The sequence below is a fragment of the Corvus brachyrhynchos genome, unplaced genomic scaffold (assembly GCF_000691975.1).
Source record: "Corvus brachyrhynchos isolate BGI_N302 unplaced genomic scaffold, ASM69197v1 scaffold44, whole genome shotgun sequence".
Lineage (NCBI taxonomy): Eukaryota > Metazoa > Chordata > Aves > Passeriformes > Corvidae > Corvus > Corvus brachyrhynchos.
The window spans coordinates 1,468,254-1,493,849 of record NW_008238359.1 but is presented as its reverse complement, the minus strand read 5'-3'; the positions used below and the strand labels follow the sequence as shown (position 1 = coordinate 1,493,849).

Here is a 25,596-nt window from a genome sequence, read left to right as displayed (position 1 = left end):
ATAGGGAACATGCTTTGTGAACAGAGAATAACATTTGCCCAGTTGTAATCTTGGGAAGGAAGCAGACCTAAGAAAGAGATGAGAAGCATGGGGGGAACAGGCAGGAAGAGGAACAACTGGTGAGGATAGGATGAGGTAGCAGCCTGGAAGGAATAACATGCTATTCTTTGGGATTTTCACTCTAATCTCAGAGTGACTTCAAGCCCCACACTAAGAGATATGAGTGATAGGAAGTGAAGTAAGAAAAAACAAGCAGAAATCAGGGTCAGTATGTAAGCTGGAACAGACTTGGCCAAGTGCTAGGACTACTGATGGAAATACAGGAATACGTTCTAGCAGTGCAGAGGAAGTAAATCCAAGAGTGCTTGGGGATGAATTTTAGAGAAAAAAAAGGGTACCTTCAGGTTGACACAGCTTCTCTAGCAGAACTAATTTAAAATTAGCAGTAGTTTAGTTAAAATTTAGAACTAGTTTAAACCTACTTCTCTTCCCATCCCAACTTTCTACCCAGTTTGCATAATAACACCAAAGGGGAAATAAGTTTTTGCAGGGCCCTGTTGCAATGAAGTGATCAAGCTAATTAAGAAAATACACTCCAAGCCCCTAAAACTGAAGCAAAAAGTAGGTGGAACTTCAGATGGAGCAAAACAATGAATGATACTTTGGGAGTGAAGGTGGTGATGTTACTGGTAAAGACAGAAGACTATGAAATGCCTCAGAAATAATGAGAATGCATAACTGTGGAACTTGCAGAACTAGAAAAATAGCAGGTCCAAGAGTTTGTCTACACAGACAGAAATTTAATCTAAGTGACTAGAACTGTGATAAATCCTTTAATAAGATCAAAATTAAAATGACTTGAATTTGATTCAATTTATTTCCCCTTGGAGGTAAATTAATGTAGTATCACTTGAGATCTCTAGGCGAGGATTAAAATTTCCAGTTCATGGGTTTGAAAAGTGCCTTTAAATTGATAATTGTTCCTAAAGCTGTAATACACTATCAGTTTTAAGTTCTTCTTGCTTAATAAAAAAAGTCTGTGAACATTTGCACTTGGTCTGTGGGAATTTCTTGGGGAAAGCCAAACCACGGGAACTGAAATAGCAATTGGAAGGTGATTCAATGAATGTACTTGATCCTTGTGGGTCTCTTCCAACTCAGAATATCTGAGTATGATATGATACTTCAAATTCACATTTTGTTAAATTCTTCCTTGTGTTCCTGAACAGATACATGTGGAACTTGAAACAAAGTTTAACAGAAAGCACAGTTAAAATGATGACAGAAGAAAGAAATAAGTAATTTTCAGAAGCAATCCCCAAACACATGAGAACACCAGTATTCACAGGGAATAGACAGAAATGGGCCCCTGAGAGCTAAAGGTATGTGTTTACTGCAGTACTGATTAAATTCCATTTTCCTTCCTTTAACCTACCAAGTCTGTGCTCTGATGGTTTTAATGCTTCTCAATGTCTCCTAACACTTTTAATGCCTTTTGTTTGTTACAGTTTTTATTTCTATTTCCATAATATTGCACCTAACTTTACCCTATCAAAACTGTAAGAAAAACTACCATGTGTTATTACTTTTTACATTTGAACTTTAATACTTGAGCAGGGAAGAGGAAAGGAAATTACTAAGTGATGGTTCCTTTCTGTAGTCTTACCACTCTCCAGGCATCATCAGTAGAGTTTCAACACTAGCAACAGATTTACCCAGCAATATGAAGACAAACTCCATTTCTGGTTAAATCCCAGGCTAACAGCTGAAGCCACCAGCAGAACACCTGGCAGTAAACACTGATCATAAGTGTAGAAATCTCAGTTTAGTTTAATGGTATCCCAGTGGCTTCAAAAAAGTGCAAGGTGATGAGTCATATTCCCTTTCAACCCAGGGGAGCCCGAGAGCTAACATTATGTACCCAGTTAAAGAAATTCTCCCACTGCCAATTTCTCATGTTAAGCCCACCAAAAAAAGCTGCAAGTGCTATGCTGTAACTTTTAATGCTGAATTAAATGGTTACTTACCATAATACTATATAAACAGATCTTAGAACTATGATGGAAACTAGTGTTCCATACATGACCTGAAAATAAAAAGAGAGATAAAATTCAGCAGTTGGGCTCAAGATATCTTATAAATTACTAGAGGAGTAAAAACATTTTGAAGTCTCTGTTGGTTTTTTTTGTTTTTAAGTGTCAGGAAAATAGCATTCCTTCTAACTTCGTCTCCACAAAACCTTCTGTTAAAGTTTCAAATAAAAGTATGAATATAAACAGTGTCCTTTATACAATTGCAGGAAAGGTCAGTTGTGTAAAACCAATGTTTCACTGTTCTGAATCAGAAAGCAAACACTAGATGGCACTCGGAAAGCATCCTGAAATCAAAACCGGTAACTAACCCCTATTCTCTCTTCTCTCTCTGTGCATTTTAGCCCAGGATAGTGTAAGCATCAGCTAAAACTGTTTCTGAAAGCTGTACTACTTTCACTGATATTTAATTAATATTTTTTCTTGAAAGCAAACACCTGAATAGACAATGCACTATTCCCACACTGAGCATCAGTATGGGCGAAAACTTTCCAGGAAGCATTTCAAACAACTATTACAGATTAAATCCAAACAATCTAATTATATAGTGGGAAGGCTGCACACTCTGAAAAGATCCATGAGCAAAATCTGACTCACCAGAGGCTTGATGAATTTGAATGCAATCACCTGACTTATATAAAAAGTCAAAGTAATAATTTATTTTTTGCCTCGTGATCTTTAAATCACTCTCCTTTTCTTATTCACAAATTTAAAAATCCATGTAACACCACCTCCAAGATATACAGATTAAAGAAGAGGAAAAAATGTGGCCAGTCATGCCTGAGAAGTGATGCAGAAGTCACTGCAGCAGGGAGGACTTTTAAACACTGGTGACATTCAATTACTTTCTATATTTTTTATTCTGAACACTGGTTTCCTCCTGCCAAAAGGCAGTTTGTTCCAAGCAACTGTGCCTTCCTCTTTTTGCCTCTCTCCAGCAGCCCACAAGCCTTTCAGTATTTTTTTCTTCCTTGTTCACTGACTTAACTTTCTCATCTTGCTTCTAGTTAGCTACTGGCTAATTCTGCCTTTGTTTTACATGAAACAGAAAAATTACAAACCTTTGCTGTCTATTTTTAAAAGTCACTAAACCTCACAGAAAGAAGTGTGCTTACAAACCAGTGTCCTTACCATGTTCTACTGACCTCCTCATACCCCTCCTTCTTTTCAACAGCCTTTGAGACAGGGACTGCCTCTCACTCTGCTGTAACTGGGGCATTCAGATCCTACTATCCTGTAAGCATGTCTAGGCATCTCACATAAAATAGGTTACTGTGATAATGGGAAGTGAAACCTGCCTTCCAAAAGTCCATAAAGGCAAATTTGCAAACTCCTTTTAGCTTTAAGGATGAGGTTAGTAGCACACACCATATTATCAGTGCACATATACAGAACAGGACAGACAACAGAACCCTTATGTTTTACAACAGGTACAAGCAAGCTCCAATGCTGACTGTTCAAAGTCAGTCAGCACAGTAGCTCTTTATTTGCATTCAGCACAAGATTAAAGAACTTCAGTAAATAAACTACTACTACTGTGTGTTCTGCTCTGTAGAGCTAAACAAAGCAAAACTATTTGAAAGGCTAATTGGTTCTGGCTTGTAATTTATACAAAGCTGTTAGTTACTTCCAGTCCCCTTGTTGGGGTACACCACATAAACCAGGAAAAAAAGAAAACCACCAAAACCTGCTAGACACAGCCTGAGTATCAAGTGCTTATCAGTCCCAAGCTAAGGGTAGGAAGGTGAGTGCTCAGGTGTGCTAGGTGCTGCACGCTGGTACAATTCTTCATTGTTGCCATTTTGCCTAAAAAGACCCCACCCACATAAATACGTTATCAGCTTCATTTAAAACAGCCCGTTTCACTTTTCTAATCAAATCCAGCAATTTATTCTAAGAGAGGGATGGTACAGAGGAAGGTAGTCATAGAAAGGCTCCTCTAGAATCCAAATTACAGTTTGATTTGCTGATATCTCTTTCTTTGCTGATCTCCTCCTTCTTAAAATTTTCATTGCTAAAATACTCCTTTGCAGCAGAGATATGGGAAAAACCTATCCATTAAGAGCAATTTCTCTCATACACGTTAGGGGTTGTGGCCACCCTTATGCTTGTACCCAAATTGCTTTTGGATTCGTTGTACAAGGAGTTAAATAGTGTCAGACTATGCCTAGAGAAACAGATCTTACAGCAGCCCAAAGCCCAGGTAAATGCTACCTTTTTCAGCAGTTGCTAAAAGCAGGAAAAAGCAAAAGCTACAAAAAGCTTTCTTTGCAAAGTTTCCAGCTTGGTATTTCCTAGTGAGTTAATGGCTTGCAGAAGAGGACAGTCTTAATGGAGGGAGGAAGGAAAAAAAAAAATAAAAAGAACCTTGCAGTGACTGAAGAAAAATATGCCCAGAGCTGACACTTCAATTTCTTGCCTTTTCTGCTTCCCCACCCAAACAGGTTGTTAGCAGTAAAACACATTTGTGTTTAAAAGCCTGTGGAAGACTGGAACAACAAACTGTTCTGCTCTGCATGCTCTAATCCTCCTCCCTGAAGGTGAGCACCCAGGAGGTGTTGCTGTGATATACAGACTGTAGCTTCACGTCTCTCCCTCAGCTGTGTCTTACTAGAGGGCTACACACCAAGCTGCACAACCTAGTTCAGATGTCAGGGAGCAGTGCTTACTTTATCTCCTTTACAACCCATGGCTTTACTACTTTCATAATGGTAAAACTTTGTTAGGTATTACCCATCCACCCCAAGAAGGACAAAGTACAGTAATATATAAAAAAAGAAAAATCTGCCTTATTCAAGTTAACTCAAAGTTTTCCATTCTTTCAGCCCCCTTTGTCCTTCTTTTCTTTAACTAACACATCACTTAAGTGACAGATGAGAACCCAAGCAAGTTTTCTGCTATTTTGTCTCACGCTTCCATTAAATTGTAAGCCAGAGAACATCCTTGGACTGCAATTGAAACAAATGGAAAATCAGGATCTCAAACTTCTGTTACCACTAGACCATTCCCTCTTTGCTGTTTCAGATGCAAATAAAGCTGTGCATATTTCAGCTTTGAAGGTATCTTTGCAATTGAGGGAAAAACCCAAAGTCTGATGAATACACAGTGGATTACCTTCTAAGAAGGCCAAATACGAAGAACGTCCTTCTAATTCACAAATGGGAAGTAAGCACTTCAGGGCTCAATGTCTGGCAGCATTTTTGATGTGGAAGCAATTAAGCAAATCATACTTAGAATCACTTATGAAGGGTCAGCAGCAAGGCTGGTACTCCACATTCAGAGGGGGAGCATACAAAACTGATTCTTCATCTACCCTTGTAGTACAGAACGCAGCAATAGCTTGCTATTTCCACTTCTCTGTTTCCTCTGCTCCTTGCTTTCTACTCATCCTTGGCTAATAAAATCAATTTATCAGCCGCAAATATTAGTAGAGCTGTTGGGAACTGCACAGAGAGATTTTGGGCTCGTGGCAACCTGCTTAACTTAACCCCAACCAGCTATCAAAGATACTCACCTTAAGTACTTGAATGTGGAAACTGTATTTGCAATTTGCAACAAAGAAAACAGAGTTCTACATGTTTTTGGATTTCTGGAGAAGAAATCTGAGCTGAGAGGAAAAGGAAGGACAATCCCCAAGATGACACTGAAGCACCAAGTAACTCGGCACGATTACAACTGTGTAGTACCATGGGCTGCCTTGACAGCTCCTGAATGAACTCACTCAGATTCACTGGGTTTGGTCCTGTTTAGATGCACATACGTGATAGCAAAGTGACACACAAGTCACTGCTTCTGCAACACTGTCTGCCACAGAAAGCCAAGCTGCCCCTCCAATGACTTGTAGAGCTGAACCTTTGGAGAGTCAGAATAGCCTTCCTCATTCCCTAAGCTACTGTGCAGGTAAGAAGCATCAGCCAGAATGAAAGCTGTACTCGCTTGGGAAGACGTCCCCAAATGAGCTGTGGAAGGGTGAACTGTCACTCAAGTCTGGTTCGTAAGTGCTCATCAGCAGGACAATGACAGAACAGAAAAATCTCTGTGATGAAGACGCACCTGAAAACATTTTGGACAGAATACTGAGGAATCTGAACATACAGAAAGTAAGAACACATTCCACTAAAAGGCACAATATATAACCACAAGCTTACAACTAACTGTTGCCTTAGCAGCAGGAGGGATTTTGGAGAGCTAGCTGTAAGACATCGAGTGGGTCCACGCAGATTCCCCAAAACGGTGAATCCTGCAAGTCTGAACAGGTTGTGCTCTACATAACATGTTCTTCATGCAGTTTCAGGCTCCCTTATGTACTCTATACACAGATTTCATTGCGATTTCACTTTCTTCTTTGCACTTGTGTATTTAGAACACCCATACAGAAAAAAAAAAAATTACGGCAAATGAAATACCTTTTCCTGCCATGCTTGCTTTCTCCCACTTACTCAAAGTCCCCTTAGTAGGTAAATCCAATACTTGTATTTTACTTCTATCCAAAAAAAAAAAAGAAAAAAAAAAATCTGTGGTCATGCTGTTATGCTGTGATCAGCAAACACATCCAGGCACTCCTTCCCCTCCCTTTGGTGAACTGTGAGCAGTTTAGAACAAGAATAATCTGTATTTGCCCATCAGTGCATCTCTTCCATTTTGAATCAGTCGTCATCTTAGTCCTCAAGGTCTCCCAGTTATCTCTTCATTTCCTCCCCAGTACTCGCTGAGGCCTCTGAATTTTGTATCATCACAAATACTACCAGCACACTTTTCTTTTTCCTTCTACAGGTTGTTAAAAAGAAAACCAACCAAACAAAATGGTCCCACTACTGATTCCAAGAAAATTCAGGCTTTTCATAATCTCCTTTAGTAATTTTTCACCAGTCACTCCCTTACCCTACACCCTTACCCTACTACCCACTCCCTTACAATTCTCCGACTGATTGCTTTTCCAGCTTGCTTGGTTTCTCATGGGACACCACAACAACATTTTAGAATGCCTATTTTTTACATCACGTTTCCTAATGTAGAAGAAACAGCTATTTGATCTAATTTTCATTAAACTTTTAATTATTTGTTTGCTAAAATTTGCTTCAAACTCCCACAGCAGATGACTATGCAAATAAAACAGGTTTTCAGTTCTATTTGACCATTCACATAAATTGGCCCATTATCTGAATGAGGTTTTTGATCACTACAAGTGATCAGATATGGTATGGAGCAAGCAGACAAACCAGGATGGAACACATTGCTTTGTACGTGACAGCTTCCTAGGCCTCATTATATTAGGAAGAAGGCTACTTGTAAGACTTGAGTTGAAAAGTGTGACTTCAGAGTAACTTCTACTTCCAGGGCTGTCTCTGTATGTCTGTGGATCACTCCACACAAGCAGTCAGTCTTCCCCTGCCCCTTTCCTTGTATAAGCACAAATATACATGTGGTAAACAGGGATGAACAACTAATCTGATTTAAAATTAATTCCGAGGAGAGTTTTAACCTGTTGAGTTCCCCAATCAAATTCACATCAGAAAATAAATTTGTGTGCCAGATGGAAAAGAGAGGAGAGGCCCAGCTGTTTTCTGTGACAATGATGCTGGCTTAAAAACAACCGAACAGCTGGGATGTAGGGTTGTTTAGCACCTTGAAAATTAACACTAATAAATTTGAACATAAACAAGATACTATATGCCTGTAAAGGCCATTAATATATTTCTTTTAATCGATGAGGTGGCAAAAAATACTAGATGAGTTGTTAACCAAGAATTGGTTTTTCCTTCTAATGATGTGCTGCCTCCAACTGCCCAAAACGTGCATCTCATCCCTCCTATGGTTGAAGCACTAAAACCCTTAAAGATCTCCTTTAATATAGGGAGGCAGAAAAAGAAGTTGGTCTCTGTTGCCACTGTGCCATGAATAACAAACTGAAATCACCTTCGTGCCCTGCTGGCAGCCAGCAATTTGAGCCTATATTGGGAAGAGAAGTAGAAAGTAATTTCGGGAAAAATGAGACTTGGATCCTAGCTGCTAAATATAATAGGATCCTTTCTCCATTTTCACTGGTCTCCTTCTAGAGGAAAAAACCCACAACCCATACTGAAACAATGAACAATAAAAAGTTATCCTTGTAGTTATTCCTCTTTTTGCTGACAACTTTTAATAATCACAGACAAACACCTAGAGGAATCAAATGCTGCTTTATCTCCTGATACTGCTTTCTAATCTAGTTACAAAGATTGTGATTTAAACTACGACTGCATGAACATATTTAATTTTACTTCAAGTCTAAGTGACCCATTCAGTTTGAAAATGCTTACAGAAATGATTCAACTTTTTCTTTTTAAATGCACTCTAAAATAATGCAGAAGTATTAAGAAAATAGCCTTGCTTAGCTGTGCAGTAAGGGAAATATTTCCTAAGGATTTACAATGTATTTGGCAAAGACTGTGAAAAAATGAGTACAGTACTCGAACATTTGGAATTTGGCCATAACTGTACGTTCTCCATAAAAATCAATTTGCAAAGAATTGTTGTAAGAAGTCCAGCACTTTTATGGATCCAAATATTTTCTACATTGATTCCTCATGTATAAATTATAACAGGGAATTCATATTCTGAACCTAAGAGAAAGCAGATGCAAAAAAATAAAGGTCTGGGGTAACAGTTAAAGTTTCCCTATTTCCCTCTTTTCCAAGAAGTCTATAAGACAATATCTATTGTCTTATAGTTTCTGTGACATGGGGCAATACCTATGCCAATGCATCAAACTGCACTATAATGAAGCTGTGATGTATTTATTCCAATAAATGTAGCTCAGGTAAATAACTGATTAAAGAGATAAGAGTTCATTTTATAAATAGTAAATTTTGCCACTGTTGTTAACAAAACTAATATAAGTCACTTCATTCAAAACTGGTTATGACCAGCTCAGTAAAAGCACCAGAAATTGTCACTTTCATCCCAGCCAGTATATTTCTGCTGGAAATGTAAGTAGGGGAAAAAAAAGAAAGGATTTAATTAATATTACCAAAAAAACCCACCCTGCAAATTTCTCTTTTATCTACAGGTAGGGCAACAATTCATGTTCCTAGGGGAGATTATTTGGAGCGGCTGAAAATTTATTCTCTTGATCAGAGCTTCACTAATCCACCAACAGGAGTCACGTATCACTTTTACAACTGCTGATGCAGCAGGCACATTTTGACAAGCAGTGGCACTACCAATTTCAGAAATTAAGGCTTTAAAGCTCTGTCCTGCAAGGAGCTCAGTGCTTTTTGCTTGGCAATTTTTCAGCTGTTATCCCTAATCAAAAAATCATAAATGAGGGAAAACTACCCATGGCATACAGAAATGAGCATCATTTCTAACCTCCTGTGAAGAGGTAAGTGGTACAAGTCCTATCCCCACAGGCAGGGGATGCACATTAATAGTCCTGGGCTGCTACAAAAGGAACCTGTACTAAATATGCCTTTAAGCCTGTGCAAAGCAGCCTGCTACCTAACCCTAGAGGGTATTCTGTGCTTAAATTCACCTTGAATTTCCACAAAATAAAGCTGAGTAGTTAAAAAAACCCAATAAACTAATGTGTTAAAGCAGAGAGGTTAAAAAAACCCAATAAACTAATGTGTTAAAGCAGAGAGAACATGGTAAGCCAATCAAGCCATCTTATGATGTAAGGTCATAGTTTCAAAGCAGCTGCTAATGGAAAATGGCAGAAAAAGACTCATTTAGCTCTTCCTGTCTCACACACCTTAGGGTCACCTCATTACAACTGCCACTGATGAAAACCATGGGAAATATTAGGTCAAAAGCTAAAACACAACACACATTGAAGCATTCTAGTTTTTCAGGTCACTAAGTAAGAGGATGGTGACACAACAGGCACCAATACTGCTTAAAGAAAAAGCAAAAGGCAAATTGTGCTTCCCTTCCATCTTTCTTCCAGCAGTAAAATACTGTAACGCTTTCCACTAAAAAAGCATAGTTAAAAACCAAAATTTGCTGTTCCAACAGAGCAAGATTTACCTGATGGAATACAGGCTCTTTCAAATTTAGGTAAACCTGGAAAGATTAAAAAAGAGAAATAATTTGCAACAGAACCATCATAACATTATTCATCTAAATATTGCCAAGTCTTGTTCTGCTAGAATCAAACCATGAGTGCCTACTCATGCATGTTTAAAGTTGATTAAATATTTGAATTTTCCTCTGGCAAATCCTGAGGTTTTAACTGTGGAATTATTTTAAACTTAGAAGCACAAATAGAAACATTAACATCTAACATAAGACTTCTAATTTGATAGAGTTGAATACATACAAAAACAATTAAGATGCTGAAGTTACCAGATGTTCTTGGTACGCATTGCAAAAAAGAAAACATACTCAACTTTGATTTGCTATTATTAATGCTTTTGACAATAATTTAACATTTCAATTCATTTCACAAAAAGCTACTAGTTCTTCCAGTCCTTCCATTAAAACAGTTAATTTATGTTCTTGAAGAGGGAAGGGCACTAGACATTAGACATAATGTGCTACAAGTGTAAAAAATTTTAGGAGAAACAAAAGAGGCAAGGATTTTCGCAGCTGAAGATGACTTAAAATAATACTTTAATTTTTTAAGAAATGGTTATCAATAAAAATTACAAAGGAAATTCCATCTGTGGTTGACAGCCAGCACAAAACTAAATTTATTCATAAAGGAAGAACACTCCATTAACAAAGGGAGTCAAGTTAGCTGTGACACAAAAAAATTAGAAGCATTTTAACTAACAGTTAAGTTCTCTTCTTATTCTGCCTGTTTTAAAACACCAGTCTGCATCCTGGACTGGGTATCGCAGTTCACTTTTTTGTAGTCAAACAGGATGATTCTATTTCTATAGATGAATTAAAGTGAAAGAAGGTGAGGAATACAGCTCATCCAAGGTCTCATAGCAAGTCAATGGCGACTGTTTTTCTCACTTTACTATTCTAGCAACTGGATTATTACTTTTCTTCTTCATTTATTCTATACAGGAGTTTAGATAGAAAGGTTTCAGGTTTCTCTGGCCAGCAACATAATTTCCCCAACAAAAGAATAATTTGTCTTTCTTGACTGGAAGTGACAGAGATTTAGTATTGCCTCTATAACATTTCTCCACCGTCAGAAAAACTGCCAACCTAAGGGTGAAAATGCCATATTAGAAAAAGTTACTTACTATGCTGACTACGACGCTGTATGTTATTAACAAGAAAAGCAGTGGATAATTGACTGTATTCTTGTACTTGAAACATTCGTACCTGGAAGAAAGGATAAAGGAGAGAGATAACATTCATCACTTACCATATAATGGATGCAATTTCCAAGGTATATTATTAAAAAAATTGTGAGAAAATTGATCTAAATTAGTTTTAGGCCCCTCAAGAAGTTCTAACTCCTCCAATAAAGATGCATTATTTTAGGAGAAAAACTCATACTTTTACCAATAAATGTTTTTAAAAAAACCATCTAAGGCAAAAAAACCCCCCAACACTGATAAGCTCAAGCATATGCCAAGAAGTAACCCACTCTTAGAAAAGAGTTTGTGAAGCAGAATTGTTTTCAGAAGGGGCTCACAGGGTGATAATGGATGGCAAATTAGAAATTGGTTTCAAATGCAACACAGCTGTCAAAAAACATTACTGGCAAATGGCAGGGTAGGAAAAGGACTGCCTTACAAAACAGTGAACTCAGATCTGTTAAGAATGTAGATTGTTTATGGTTTCACTACAGCTGCAGTGCAGTAAATTTGCTAGATTGGGTACTGGTAGAAGTGGAAGGTAAAACCACCTGACTGCTCCCAGTATGTAAAACAACCAATTAAAATTACCTTCACAATCTCTATGCTACACCTCAGTCTCAGCTGTGATGGAAATACACACACATCCCATACTGTATCTCCACCAGAAAAAAGGTCCAAAAAAACCCAACAAAAATGAATTTTGAGAAGCCCATTATCATCAGGGCTGGAGGAAGTTGTCTATATAATTCCAAGTTACATCTGTCTAGTTCCTTTGTTTATAAACTTTGAGAAACAGACACCATCATGAATGGATAAAAGGAAATAAAATACAAACACATCTGGGAAACAAAAAGTCTAAAGGCAGCACAATGTGCTACATTGCAAAATGGCTTGGTGAAGTAATTACATAGCTTGAGAATCAGCAGGACTGAATGATGTATAAGGGAATGTCCTGTGCACAACCACCTGCAACCTACCCTCAAGCAAACCAAAACAACTATTAAAGGCCTCCTAAACTACATATTAGCTCATTTTTTGAACATTTTAATTGCTACCAGACATACATACACAGAATCTTATTAGAGCTATAAATGCAGTAACAGACCAGTGCTTTTGAAGATAATAGAGTAACCATTGCACAAAAAAAAATCAGATAGATTTTTATAGCCACTTCTCATCCTTTCTTCCAGTCACATTCAAATCAGACAAAATAAATGCAAAGGCAATTGCAAGGAGATAGGGAGCTACAATAGAAATATTTCTGTTAAAAGAGGCATTATGATTCTGGTCCCGAATTTGTACAAATCACACTAATGTATGAGTCACATACTGAGGGCAATTTCCACAGATAGGGGTTTAGTCCTACAGCATCCCATCTCCATTGCAAGCTACGAGTAATCTTCACCAAGACAGCACAATTTTCAACAGCTGAATATTTGATAAGTTCAAAAGCAAAAAGACTTTTTTTTCCCCTCTTTTTGTCTGCAACAAGTTGATTTATCATTTGGATTTGCCAAGTGACACAACAAGTCATGTTAAATCCAGACCTTGCAGCAACAGCCAAGAAAAAGCCAACTTCGGGTATCGTTACAGTTGTCAAATGCTACACTGCTCCCAAAATTAAATGGGAGAAAACATCCTGGCATCGCATTAAGCTGTCACGCATGTTCCAAGGCACTCTCCCCAAAATACGCATTCAACTCTTCATAAAATCTTTTCCCTTTAATTTTCCAGATGAGTGAAAAGCAGGTTTAGCCAGAAACCTGAAATTTGCATTTGAAGCCAGACTACATCATAGAAATCCAGTTCCAAAAAATTATAATGTTGCTAATTTTGTAGGCATTACTGAAGTTGATTTTATTATGGCTGCTGTTTTTATATAAGTAGCACTGAGTTCTGCTTGTATACTACACTAAGTCTTTAATGAGTGGGGTTTTTTCCCTATTAAAAAAAAACAAACTGGTAAAATATATCTAAATTAGCAAAAACTAGGACTAAAGCCAGCCTGGTACTCTAATATCATAATGCTGTACAGAACCAGATCTCACTGAAAGGAGTAGAAGCTTTCTCTCTATATATGCTAAATTTGGCTTCAGAGACTCTACATTTCAGAAGTTAACATTTCATAAATATTCAAGAAAAAAAATTAACAAATACTTACAGGCAGTAGACAAACACACAACAACTGTATATCATTGGCAGTTCATCCAACAGCTATAAAAAGCAAAGACATCAAAACATGAAAGCTACTTTTAACTCACAAGCTTGTCTAAGTTAATTAAGGAGAGGTAAGTCTTAAGTAAACAGGAGTTTTCAAGTCATTTGGATATCCATCTTCTTGACTGTACTCTCACACCCTGTTCAGCTACCGAAAGCTACTGCATTGAAAAGCTTATTACTCTGAATCTTTTGAAGATTAGGCTTCATAAAACCCCATGCCTTCAAAGAACCTTGACATTTTTGCCGCTCATACCTCTTAAAATATTTGTAAGAATTAGTTCTGTAAATCCAGGCTGAAGAAGACCATCCCATCTACAGCCTTACAGTCAGTAGCATCTTCTGACTTGACAGAGAAACCAAAACATAATTTTTCCATAGCATAAGATACAATTTTAGCCTATTAGGATGGGCAATATGCTTGCATGTTTACTTCCTAATTTTAGAAATTTTTTACATTGTTTTAATTCAGAGACAGGGATTTTTGTTTGTTTGATGTGGGGTTCTTGCAGGCTGTTTTGTTGATTTTTTTCCCCCCAGAAATTACAGCCGCATATAATGTTTTATTGTCTTAAATAATTTTTATACTTTGGGAGAAGGCTGGTGTGTTACAGCTAAAACAGTTATTTCGTCAGGAACTTGCCACCTTAATAGAATGGAATTAAAATTGTAATCATAAGAGAGTTGATTTCTCAATAGCAGGTACACTCAAAATTGCCATTTATCATTAGAAGGAAAGAGAATCATAGCATCATTTTCTTGTAAAACTTCTCATCAAAGAACTTTCATGAATTTCTGCTTATAAATATACAGTTAAACTTACCTTCTCTTAAGAAGGACTGAAAATCATGGAAATGAAAAAGCATACAAACGGATCAATGAACATCCACAGCCTCTGATTTCCAATATGTTAAGCAAACATTAATAGTTAGGGCTTTTAGAACTTTTAGAGCTTGACTTCTAAGAAAAACAAGAACTAGATGCAAAAAAGATTTTGACCTTTTTCCATTATCACTCCAAGTTCTTGATGGCCATGCCTGTAAAGAAGTGGCTTTCCTACTACTGCTATAGGGTACCTAACAAGTTCATAACCATGCTATTCTGAACAATGAGACTTGTTAAGAGCAGTAAGCAGCTTACTCAGACCCTTTTATACAGCCAGCCTGATTCTGCTCGATTTGGGGTAATTTTCTAACAGCACAGTCAAAAACTGCATTGTAGCTTTGAAATTTCCTATTGAAGAAAAAAAAAAAAAAAGGATCTAATTCTTTACAGAAGGAGAGAGATGTATTATCCTGAGTGTGAAGTACCAGCTTGTTGTTATTTTGGTCATAGAAAGTTCAGGAAATGTTTCACAGTAGTGCTAAACAGCTCTGCTGACCAGCTGCCACTGATAGGGCAGGCATTGCTTCTTCCCCCACACTGTCTCTGCTTCTCTCCAGTGAGGTGATCAGACTGGTCTGACCCAGGGGGAGGGGCAGGTCGATGCTGAGCCAGCCCACAACCAACCTGGCAGTGCGAGGTGTAAATCCCAGGACCTGTTCATTGCAGGGTCAGGAACCACAATAGGCAGCACAAAGACAGTATCAGGAACACTGATAGCAGCTGAAGCTAACCGGCATGTTAGGTGGCACTTTGCCATCACATCAGTTTATCTTTGCTGTTGTGTCTTAGAGGGCACAAAATAGAAGCAATAGCTGAATTCAGCTTTATAGAAATAGTATTTTATAAGTTCAGTGATGTGCTTTTCCAAGTCTGATAGGAGTTAAGCTACATGATTAATTCACATGGATGTTAAAGAGTGTGAGTCATTTAACACCTCATGAAAGAAAAAGGCGGGGGAAAAACAAGAAATACAATACAGGAAAATTTTTAAAATTTGGACAGGTGATTACACTCAAGTTCATATGCTGGCAGCATCTCAGGGACATTACAGTAGCAACAAAGAGCCTCTCGAAAGATCTTAGCTAGAATTTGCATGCAGAAGACAATGACTTTTGTACCCAAAGGAAGTAATGCTTCTAGAAGTACTGTTAAAGGCATGCCTGGACAATGAAGAACCATGGAAAGAAGGGAACTCAGGGAGCTGATTTCACTGGCCAAATGAGTCTTCTGGACTCTTGAGGAATGCACAATCAAGCAGATTCCCATAAAAATACGAGAAAAAGAGGTGATCTCTTCAGAAGTATTCTGAAAAACTGCTTTCAAGAACAGAATCTTTCATGTTTTTCTTAATTAAGCAAACTGAATTGATCATTTACAGTACTAAGACCACAAAACAAATGTAAAAAAAAAAAGTCTCCTTGAACAGCTATCAGTGCTGATTTTTAACCATAACAAGAGATAAAGTGAATGAGAAAAGTTTATTTACTGGTTGAACTGCTTCCTCCATGGTGATCAGCAAGCAAGCAATTGGAATAATTATGGACTACTTGTGGATTTCACTTGGCTGCCAAAATAAACTTACTTTCTCTGCCTCACACAAAGCCTTTTACATCAGTCGACAGGATGATGCAAGATCCTGCTTCCCTCTCATCTGCTTCTTTCCCCACTTTATTTACCACAGTTCATAGGCCCCTTAGTTGTTCTGATGCAACACCAGAACTATTGGGCAAGTAGCAGCAAAGTGACTTGGATTAAAGTAAAGCCTTTACACACACACATACACACAAAACTGCCAACAACAACCAAAAAAAATAACCCCAACAAAACAAACAAAAACCCACAACCTCCCCCTTCATAAAAAGTTTAAAGTCTGGATAATTTTAATGATCATGGTTTCAGGGTACCCTCGCTCACATCTGCATCAGTGTGAGAAAGAGGATTTGCAATACCACAGTACAAACAAGCAGCTGAGGGAAGACATATGAAAAAGGTGGAAATTCAAGGCAGTTTCACCACAGAAGTGAATACAGGTAAATGGCACCCTAATTTGGGAACGAGTAGTGAAATGGCGCTACAAACCACCTTTTTCATGCCAAGAAAAGCACCAAATATTCTTACACGGTGACAACGGTGTGCTCTCTGGAAGCTGACAGTGCCACCACATGGCAGAGAGATACAAACCAGAGCATTATGGAGGCAAACATCAATCAGACAGCAAGAGGTAGGTCCCATTGTGATCAGCAGAAACGCAGGACTTAATTTAGCTGCCACAGCATAGTTGCCTAATGCTACCTGAGATGCTCTATCACCTCCAATACACCCATCCAAGACTGGCAGATGTAACAGGAGTCTAAGAAACCTGCACCTCTGTGGGATGGAAGCTAGAGGCTTGAGAGAACACCCACATGGTCTAAAATAACACTAAACATCTCTGTTTAGACAAATGAATCTTTTTTGAGCAAGGATTGCCAATGGCAATGTGTGGAGAATGATTCAGCCCAGCCAACTGCCCCTCTCCACTCCACTGATTTAACTGTATTTCCATTGACTGTGGTGGGAACACAGACTTCCAGCACAGACTTTTAAATGCAGGTTTCTTAATTTTGAACAGAATCCCACTTCACCCTGACTTTAATTCAAACATGCACTTCCTTCATCTTTGCAGACCTAAAAGAGGACGACAGGACAAGACTTCCAGTGTCCCTTTAGAAAACAGGAAATACCAGGACAATCCCTGTGCCCTGTGACTTGTCATAGAATGCTGTCTACTCAAAAATAAGAGAGAAGATGACGCAACTACTGCTACTCAGAAGATACTGATTTCAGTACTAATGCTACAGCTAGATATACAGAAACATAAAGATGAGAAAAGTTACAATAAATAGCAGTAACTCATTTATACTGCTTGCTATTGTGCCAAAGCTGTGGGAATTTTAAAATAACATCTCGTGTAAAAGATTACATGATTTCCCAAAGGATAAAGTTTCCTCTACCAACATAAGCAATTGATTATAGCTCTTACTTTAGATGCAAGTATATATTTCGTACATAATCAGGGGAAAATACCTATTGAAACAAGACCTGCATTACTGCCTTGTTGAGAGCAGGAGTCATGTACAATGATACTTAAGGTAGATTAACTCATTTTATACAAGTTCCATCTAGCCAGGAAATGGCAGTATGACTGTACAGTGAGATACACACAGAAAATGACTCATAGCTACTTATCAGTACTCACCTGCATTTCATACTTCAGGGTCATGTGGAAGCACCAAGATCCCAATCCTACAGCTGAAAACAAATCAAAACTATCATCAACATAATAGTACACACGTAAAATTTTCAGGTACATTAACTTAAATGCATGAAATGCATGCTTAGCAGTGAAAAAGAAATTAGAATATCAGCATTCCACTGCAGGGACATACCCCCAATTTTCCACAGCCTTCTACTTTTTATACTAGTCACCAATGAAATCCCTGAATTTATGGGGCTTTGGGTGTGAGTGTCCTCTCTATCTCCTCTCAATACCGTGTCCTATGAACTGGGTGTAATCTCAAAGAGGAGAGGAGCAGAGGGAGCCCAGAATGAATGGAATATTATAGATCAATTTACCTTTTTCCTTTTATTTTTTAAAATTTTAAGTAAATTAAGATTTCTCTGTTCCAGTCCTTCTATAAGGCAAAGCATCATTCAAGTAACTAGTACTCCTGGAAGCCTCTCAATGTTTCTGCTTATTGCCCAGTTTTAAAACATGTATTTTACCAAAGCTTTGTCTCCATAAAACATGAGGCTAATAACACCAAGGGCTTGGGTTTGATCCCCACAGGGGCCATTCATTTAGGAGCCAGACTTGATGATTCTTGTGGCTCCCTTCTAACTGAGACTATTCTGTGATTCAAAAGCAGAAGTGAATTGTTATTACAACTCAGAACTAGAAATTCAAGGTACATAAACCAACCCCACATAGTATGGACTCGTTTAATGAAATGAGATCACCATATCTGGGCCTTCTACACAGAAAGATGAGCTTTTAAGAAATGATTTGTATTTATTTGAAATACTTTCTTTACACATTTTGAATTTACTTCTGAAATTACTTTATTAGACGTATGCTTTGCCTATACACAGTTTTTTCAGTCAGGCATGAATAATGCTTCTTGGAAGTTAGATTTCACTGTTTAGAGCAAAGCTAGTATAGTATTTAATGCATCATTCATTACTTTGAAATATTATCAGTAAAACACTCTCATTAAGCACCAACTCAGTTTTATTTTGCAAGAACAAGTACAGTAATGTGATGTCTTGTCTTCCTTCAAGAAATTATGTTTTACCTCAGACTCCAGTTTCAGAGAAAGCCAAGTAATTTGCACTCAAGCCTTGATCACTGACTAGTGCTACCATGTTTTACGGCAGGAGCATCACCTTGTCTACACACACCAGTCAAGTTTCACTGATGCATAAACAAGAACTCTATCTCTGTGCACTCTGTAAATGATTCCCAAGACAGTCGAGACATGTCTGGAGATGCTTCCTTAGATGTTATTAATTAGAACTGTGATTATTACTCTTACCCAGTGAAATTAAATACCTAAGCATGTAACTTTACTGAAACGCAAAACTGTAATACAGCGACATTTCAAAATGTATTACCAAACACTTCACTGTCGTTAATTCTCTGGGACAATTAAGCACAGCTCCCTACCAGAAAATAAACAACCACATGCACTTCTGTAAACTCTAATTACATTGGTTTGCCTCTGAAAAATCAATCTTTCCAAACAATAAGCAATAACTGCTTTTGCCTTCATTGAGATTCTAATGGGAAATTCTCATAGTCATTTTTCTATGTATACAGAATATATGACAACAACTGTTCATTCTGGAGAAAAAAAACTCATTAAGATCATCATTAAAACAGCGTCATTCATTATCCTGGCTGTCACAGAATACAAACTCTTACAATTTGTAACAAATATAATTTTCAAGTATGGGCAAAATCATTGCATAAGAAATTTAAACAGATTTTAAATTAACAAAATATGGTTTTGGGGTTTTCTTCTTTGTTTGTCTTTGTTAATGTTATTTGGGTTAATAAATCTCAACAATCAGCAACTGAACTCCTTCCCTTCCTCCTATATGATGAGAAGCAATTATTTCTAGATTAGTTTTTCCTCTCCAGGCTTTGAAAAAAATCAAGAATGCTGCAGATATTAGGGTTTCAAGTCATTAATCCTATGACTACAGTTAATTTCTATGGTTAAAATGAATAAACCCCCTCTTTTCTTCTGTGTAATAATCACATTGGAGTTTCTCTGATTATGAAATTTTGCTATGCATTGCAGAACAATGTTTTATCTATAGTATCTATCTATCTAAAATAGATACCTGGAAGAAGAAAAGCTTACAGGACAGATCATATGGTTCAGGTTCCAGACATTTCTAAAAAATATTTACTTCACAAAAACCATCTGCAATGATACATTCTGCCAGCTTTGTACTTTTCAAAATAAGAGTGATCATGATCACTGCAATGACACAAGTTTTAAAGAGAAGCAACTTTCCCGTACAGCCACTGACACACTGAACAATAAATTTGCTCCTTATCTTCTAAGCAGGGGTTACAGTTCATATTTTAGGTGTTTCCTTTTGCAAAGAAGATGAACTCACTAAAAGCTGCATATTGACTGGGAAGTTTTAACACCATCTGAAGCAGTAAGTACCATTTCCTCTCTAACTACTGTAACTCACTTTTCATAAATACCACAAGTCATTTGACATTTTTACATCAATGAACCTCCCAAGTTACAGGGGATATATATAAATTATGTACTAAGCACGGAACACACATTAAATCACAATATTATGAGATCAGACTGGCACTTCACAAGACCAGAATTGCAAAGTCAGGGTTGCTGCTACACATAGACCAACAGGGTCTTTTTCTGTCCTGCAGCAAACACCCTGTGTGGTTACTGCCAGTGGATAAAACAGTAGTGTTAAGATGATGTAAAACCAGTACATCTACAAACTTTACTTCATACATGTACTGTCAAAAAACTTAAGGGCAATACCTATGGCTAGAAATAATGAGACATTTCTACCTATGGCTAGAAATACTCTAATATTATACAAAAGATCCAGCTCTATAGATGAACTCTATAAACCTTCAGGATGTGAATCCTAGAGGGATTTTTTTCAATAGTTTAGGAAGCATCAGAAGCATCACAATCAGTGATAACTCAGTTTGATGTAACTATCCATCAGCAATGAAAAGTATCATTATGAGCCTAAATCCTTCACAGAAAAAGCAGTTTATTAGGATTTTGCAGAAATGGTAACTGTACAGGCACTGTTTGAAAATATCCTGAAGGAAGGATGCTCCAGATGCAAACACCTTTATTTAGGTATCTACACATGAAATAGGCGTCAAAGCTTCCACTAAGAGAATGTCATTATTAAGAGTAATTCAGCTGGCCAAACAGGTATTTTAGAAAAAGTCAAATGATTCTCCTGGCTTTACTGACGGCACTGGCAGACAGAACCCTCTGCACAGCTAGACACATATGTTTAAGTGTTCAAATTTGGAGATGAGTTCCATTTTTTTTTTTTACAGTGATAGAACTAAATTAAACAACAACATATTGCATCATTAAAAGTTAAAGAAAGAAACAAGATGAAAAAGTAGAATTAAATTAACTATTTTTAATGGCTTATTTTGTGTTGTAATGGTTTCCCTTCACAGCATAAGAGACAGGAGACACCCTGGTTACACCAGAGCTACAGCTCTACAGTTAAACTCCAGCTTGGCTGGTACTATTCCCAGACACTGCAATACAAGTGTCTGCACTAGTGAGTTGTTGGAACAGTCTGTGGTATGAATCTGGCCTGTTCCAATGAGCACTTTCCCCAAGCAGCTTCCAGGCACAGCCTAGCAGCCGGAAGAGCCTGGGGCCTGCGCTCAGCAGGGAATTTGTATGCGGTCACCTTGTTTTGGAGGCTAAGATGAACAGACATGAGCTGTTCCATGCTGCTTGGCTTCAGCACTCAGGAATGTTCCCAACCACAGCTGATTTACCAACATTGACACAGCCCTGGGAGCTCCTCTACAGGTGTTAGGTAAGAGTAAGGGAATTAACTTTGACTGAACTGTTTTCACTGACACATGGTTTCACTGGAAATTAAGTTTAGTAAGTTGCTTAAGAGTTCCTATGGCTATGCCTAATTTAGAAAAAATTTTGTACTTTTTTTCCCCTCCACTTTGGCACTGCTTGAATGACTCAGCCCTATTAAACAGGCCAAAGAAATACAAATCGGAACAATCCTTCCAAATATCAAGTGAAGTATCTACCAAACATTACTCCATTGAGTGCTTTCTTATTTCCTTAGGTTCAGAAGTTACACTTTATATATGTGTGTGTATATATATATATATACACACAGACACAATTTTTTAAAAATCAAGACCCTTCTGGAATATGAGCCCTTTCAGAATCACAGTTCCCCAGGATGCATGAGGAACTGGCATCTGGTAGAACCTGATACAATACCCCAGCATCATAAGGAACTACTCAAAACCAACTGCTTATCCCTTGAGGTACTAACAGTCTGATGTTCCACCTACTTCAGGTGATGCAACATACTGAAATAATGGCTTAAGATTATTCTTCATAATTTACACATTGATTAAATGGTTCTCTACAGCTTAAAAATAATATCCAATTCCCACTGAGTTAATTGAGAACATGCACTTTATGTTGAAAGGCAGCAGAAAAAAGGGCTGAGAACAGCGTGCTGTATCTCAAAGGCCTTGTTGAAAAGTGTAACTCATTCTTGGCATCAGTATGAGCAAGAAATTTATTTGAACAATTATTTAGAAATACCCCTTATTGTCCTGCCAAGATCTTTGCATGTATGTGAAACAAACAGTGCTTCCATAATTCAAAATGCATTTGCTTCAAAAAGGAAGTAATTGTCAACCAAAGAAATTGTGGGTATAAAACTCAAGCACTGAACATGGCATGGTAGAACACAAAGGAACTGACAATCAGTTAAATGTCTGGAAGCATGCAAAAGAAACAGCTGACTTGGATCAAAATAATGTCTAGAAACAACACCTCTTATGTTCTCAAATGCTAACAGATTTAATTTTAACATTGGCTTTGACAGCTGTCTTTTAGTATCTTGTAAAATCTCAGTAACTATTCAAAATTGTTAAAACCTAACTAAAGTGCCCTCCCTTCCACCTCCATCTTCACAGCAGAATTGTTAATTTCTACTTTGACAAAACAACCCTCAGTTAGAGGCTCTGCTACGTGGTCTTTAATGAAGCATGCTGCCTCAAGAGAAATCACAACTTCGTGTTACACTCACTATCTTTTCACAGATGAAGTCTACACTTGTTTGTTACAAATTAAATAAATAGCGTGAAACCTATTACTAGATAAAATTCATGCAATGGAAAGAATTCTGTCTGGTACTTTCTTAAAAAAGAATTTTCTGTACACTTACTCTATCTCCACTTCAATATGCTTCTTGTTCAGTCACATGCACAGAAAGAATGCCAATGTTCCTGGCACATTTCAACCATATTTAAAATTCTTCTTATGTTCTCATTCACTGCTTTTATTCTGTAGTAGAGCAAATGTTAAGAGGTTTTTGATTCCAAATCATCCTGTTCCTGTTTTTCACTGAGAAGCTATAAAGTCTTCTACATTCCTTTACATCTTTCAGCTGCTGTAAAACAGGGTTATGAATACTGAAGCAGACACAAAGCAGAAGGGAAATGCTTTTGGAAGAAACCTTTAATGTTAGGTTCCAACACATGAGATAAAATTCAAGCCATGCAAGCATTTATCACTTCAGACAGGAATCAAAGCCAACTCAGTCACAGATGAGCAGGGCCTGGATGGAACTCAGGACTGCCTTCCAGCACTGCTGTTTAAATGCAGGCTGAACACCCCTTCAGCAACACCACAAAGAAGAAAAACTGAAGTCTAAGGTATTTACTGTGATCAAAGACAGATAACTTTTAAAAAAAAAAAAATATTTCAAACATTAAATGGGACATGAGAAATGCCCATTGTGTGTGACAGCCTGACATTCTGGTCAGATAGTGGCACGCTTTGTCTATCATAATGTGTCACTGACAGAGGTAGCCATAAATCATGGTGAAAACTCAGTCTCAAACTGAGTTTTAATTTAAGGGGTTTCTTTTCATAGTTTAAAAAGAGTGGCAGTATAGGACACTTTGATTCAAGAACACCCAAAGTCAACTTCAGCAAACATTTACACACCATTTCCTACCACGTCTTTTTAAAAGTAAACCCTGACCTTTAAGAATTCTCTCTGTTTCATACTGAGATAAAAATTAATAATTACTTGAAACCACAGAAAGCCTACAAGTGGCTAATTAGAAAGTGTTCAGACAACGTGCAAAGCAGTGCATTGCTGCTGCCTGTCTTTCACATAGATGAGCAAAGCTGATATAACTGAAAACTTGTGAAGTTGCACCTTGTATATGTTACAGTTTAACTGGCATCAAGGATATATTTAGCATATGGATATGTGTTTTTCAACAATGTCTGCCTAAATACATAATATGCCAATCTTAAAAGTAACATTTACCAATCCCTTACTACTCCAAAGACTGGGAAAAATCTCCATAGATAAGAGCTATAGCAAACACAGAAATCCCATGAAACACAGAAATTCAATGAAATCTAGTTTTGACACCCAACTGCCAAATCTAAACAATCTTCAAACATCTTTTCTCATAAGGAGCAAGACTTCTAGTCACACAAGACTTCTAGTCACACTAACATTTCAAAGGAAGTTGGTTCTTTTCTGAATTTTGTTATTTTAGAATGGACAGACTTCCCTGGAGTTGATACAAACATGAATCTCATGTTGTTCTTCCATTCTTGCAAAACTTCCCAGATATGATGGCAGTTAGGCTGTTGCATGATATATGCCAAAGAGGAACTGAAAACAAATTCAAAGCCATGAAAGAATGCCTTTCCAGTTCCCTCTACATCTTGGCCACTTCCTATATTACTCTTCCATACAAATGCCACAAAAACATTAATGTAGTGTGAAACAGTTTATAAGTAGAACACACAAGACACCTTCTGTAAATCATTAGAAAAGTACAGAGCAAACTAAGATGCACTGAGCAGGACCCAAAGCCAGAAAAGGATCACTTTAAAATCTGATAGAGTTATTTAGTTGAATGCTAATTTCATGTCCCTGCAACAAATACAAATTTTCTGCAAACATTAAGAAGTATAGCAAACTGAGGTCTACTTTTCACACACACTGTACTCAGATTTAACGACTTGGTTTATTAATATCTAGATATAGTTTTCATTGCATATCTGAGCTCTCTTTATAATGAAAGAGCAAATTAAGTTTTACACATACCTGTAAGACACAAATAGGCAGCTAAATACCGTTTTTCAAGGCCATCTTTATAGGTCTGAATCGCACCATAGATTGGAGGTAGAATGAAAATCAGGTTACTCACTGTGTTCCCTGGAGGACAGAAACACAAAGGAGAGATTTAGAATTGGGTACTATGCGCTTTAACTAAATCCAACAAAATTACATTCACTCATTAGAGACCGGTCCAACAGTTTTCATCAGAAAGCTACTTGCCAGGACACCACTGCTCTCCATCCCTGGTCTAGTGGAAGGGGTCCCTGTCCATGGCAAGGGGCTTAGAACTAGATGGTCTTGAAGGTCCCTTCCAATCCAAACCTTTCCAGGACTCATCCTACATTCTACCCCATGCAAAGAAATTACACGTCTTGCAGACACGAGAGAAAGCACTAAAAGCCAATAGCCCAGCTCTTGTATACTGATTTGGATTTGGTTTTTCTTTTCCAAACTGTGCTGACCTAAGCAAAAGTGCAATGAAATCCTGCAAAGTTTAAATGAAACAAAAGGAAATGGTGCATCTCTCAACAGAAGGGATGCAGATTCAGCTTTTTAGCTTAACCACAAATCATAATTTTGAGAATAGAGGTTATGTTATGGGAATTAAATGCCATACGATTTGGGAAAATTAACTAATCCGTTAAAAAAGGCTTTATATAAGATAAACGACACATTTTCACATACCATCAGTTAAATATATATAAAACTGAAATCTAATTTGCAAA

The 25,596-nt window shown here is 37.5% G+C and overlaps 1 protein-coding gene across 1 annotated transcript in view; it reads right to left on the bottom strand.

Annotated features, from left to right (window-relative positions):
* ACER3 (alkaline ceramidase 3) overlaps positions 1-24,977 on the bottom strand; it is a gene marked incomplete at its 5' end in the record, with an annotated part of 37,154 nt that extends 12,177 nt beyond the window's left edge. The window contains 6 exons of the mRNA XM_017735842.1: positions 2,028-2,086; positions 10,098-10,133; positions 11,270-11,351; positions 13,494-13,546; positions 17,673-17,725; positions 24,857-24,977. Coding sequence (XP_017591331.1) covers positions 2,028-2,086; positions 10,098-10,133; positions 11,270-11,351; positions 13,494-13,546; positions 17,673-17,725; positions 24,857-24,977 — 404 coding nt within the window. The remainder of the gene's footprint in view (positions 1-2,027; positions 2,087-10,097; positions 10,134-11,269; positions 11,352-13,493; positions 13,547-17,672; positions 17,726-24,856) is intronic.
* Positions 24,978-25,596: the final 619 nt, after the last annotated feature.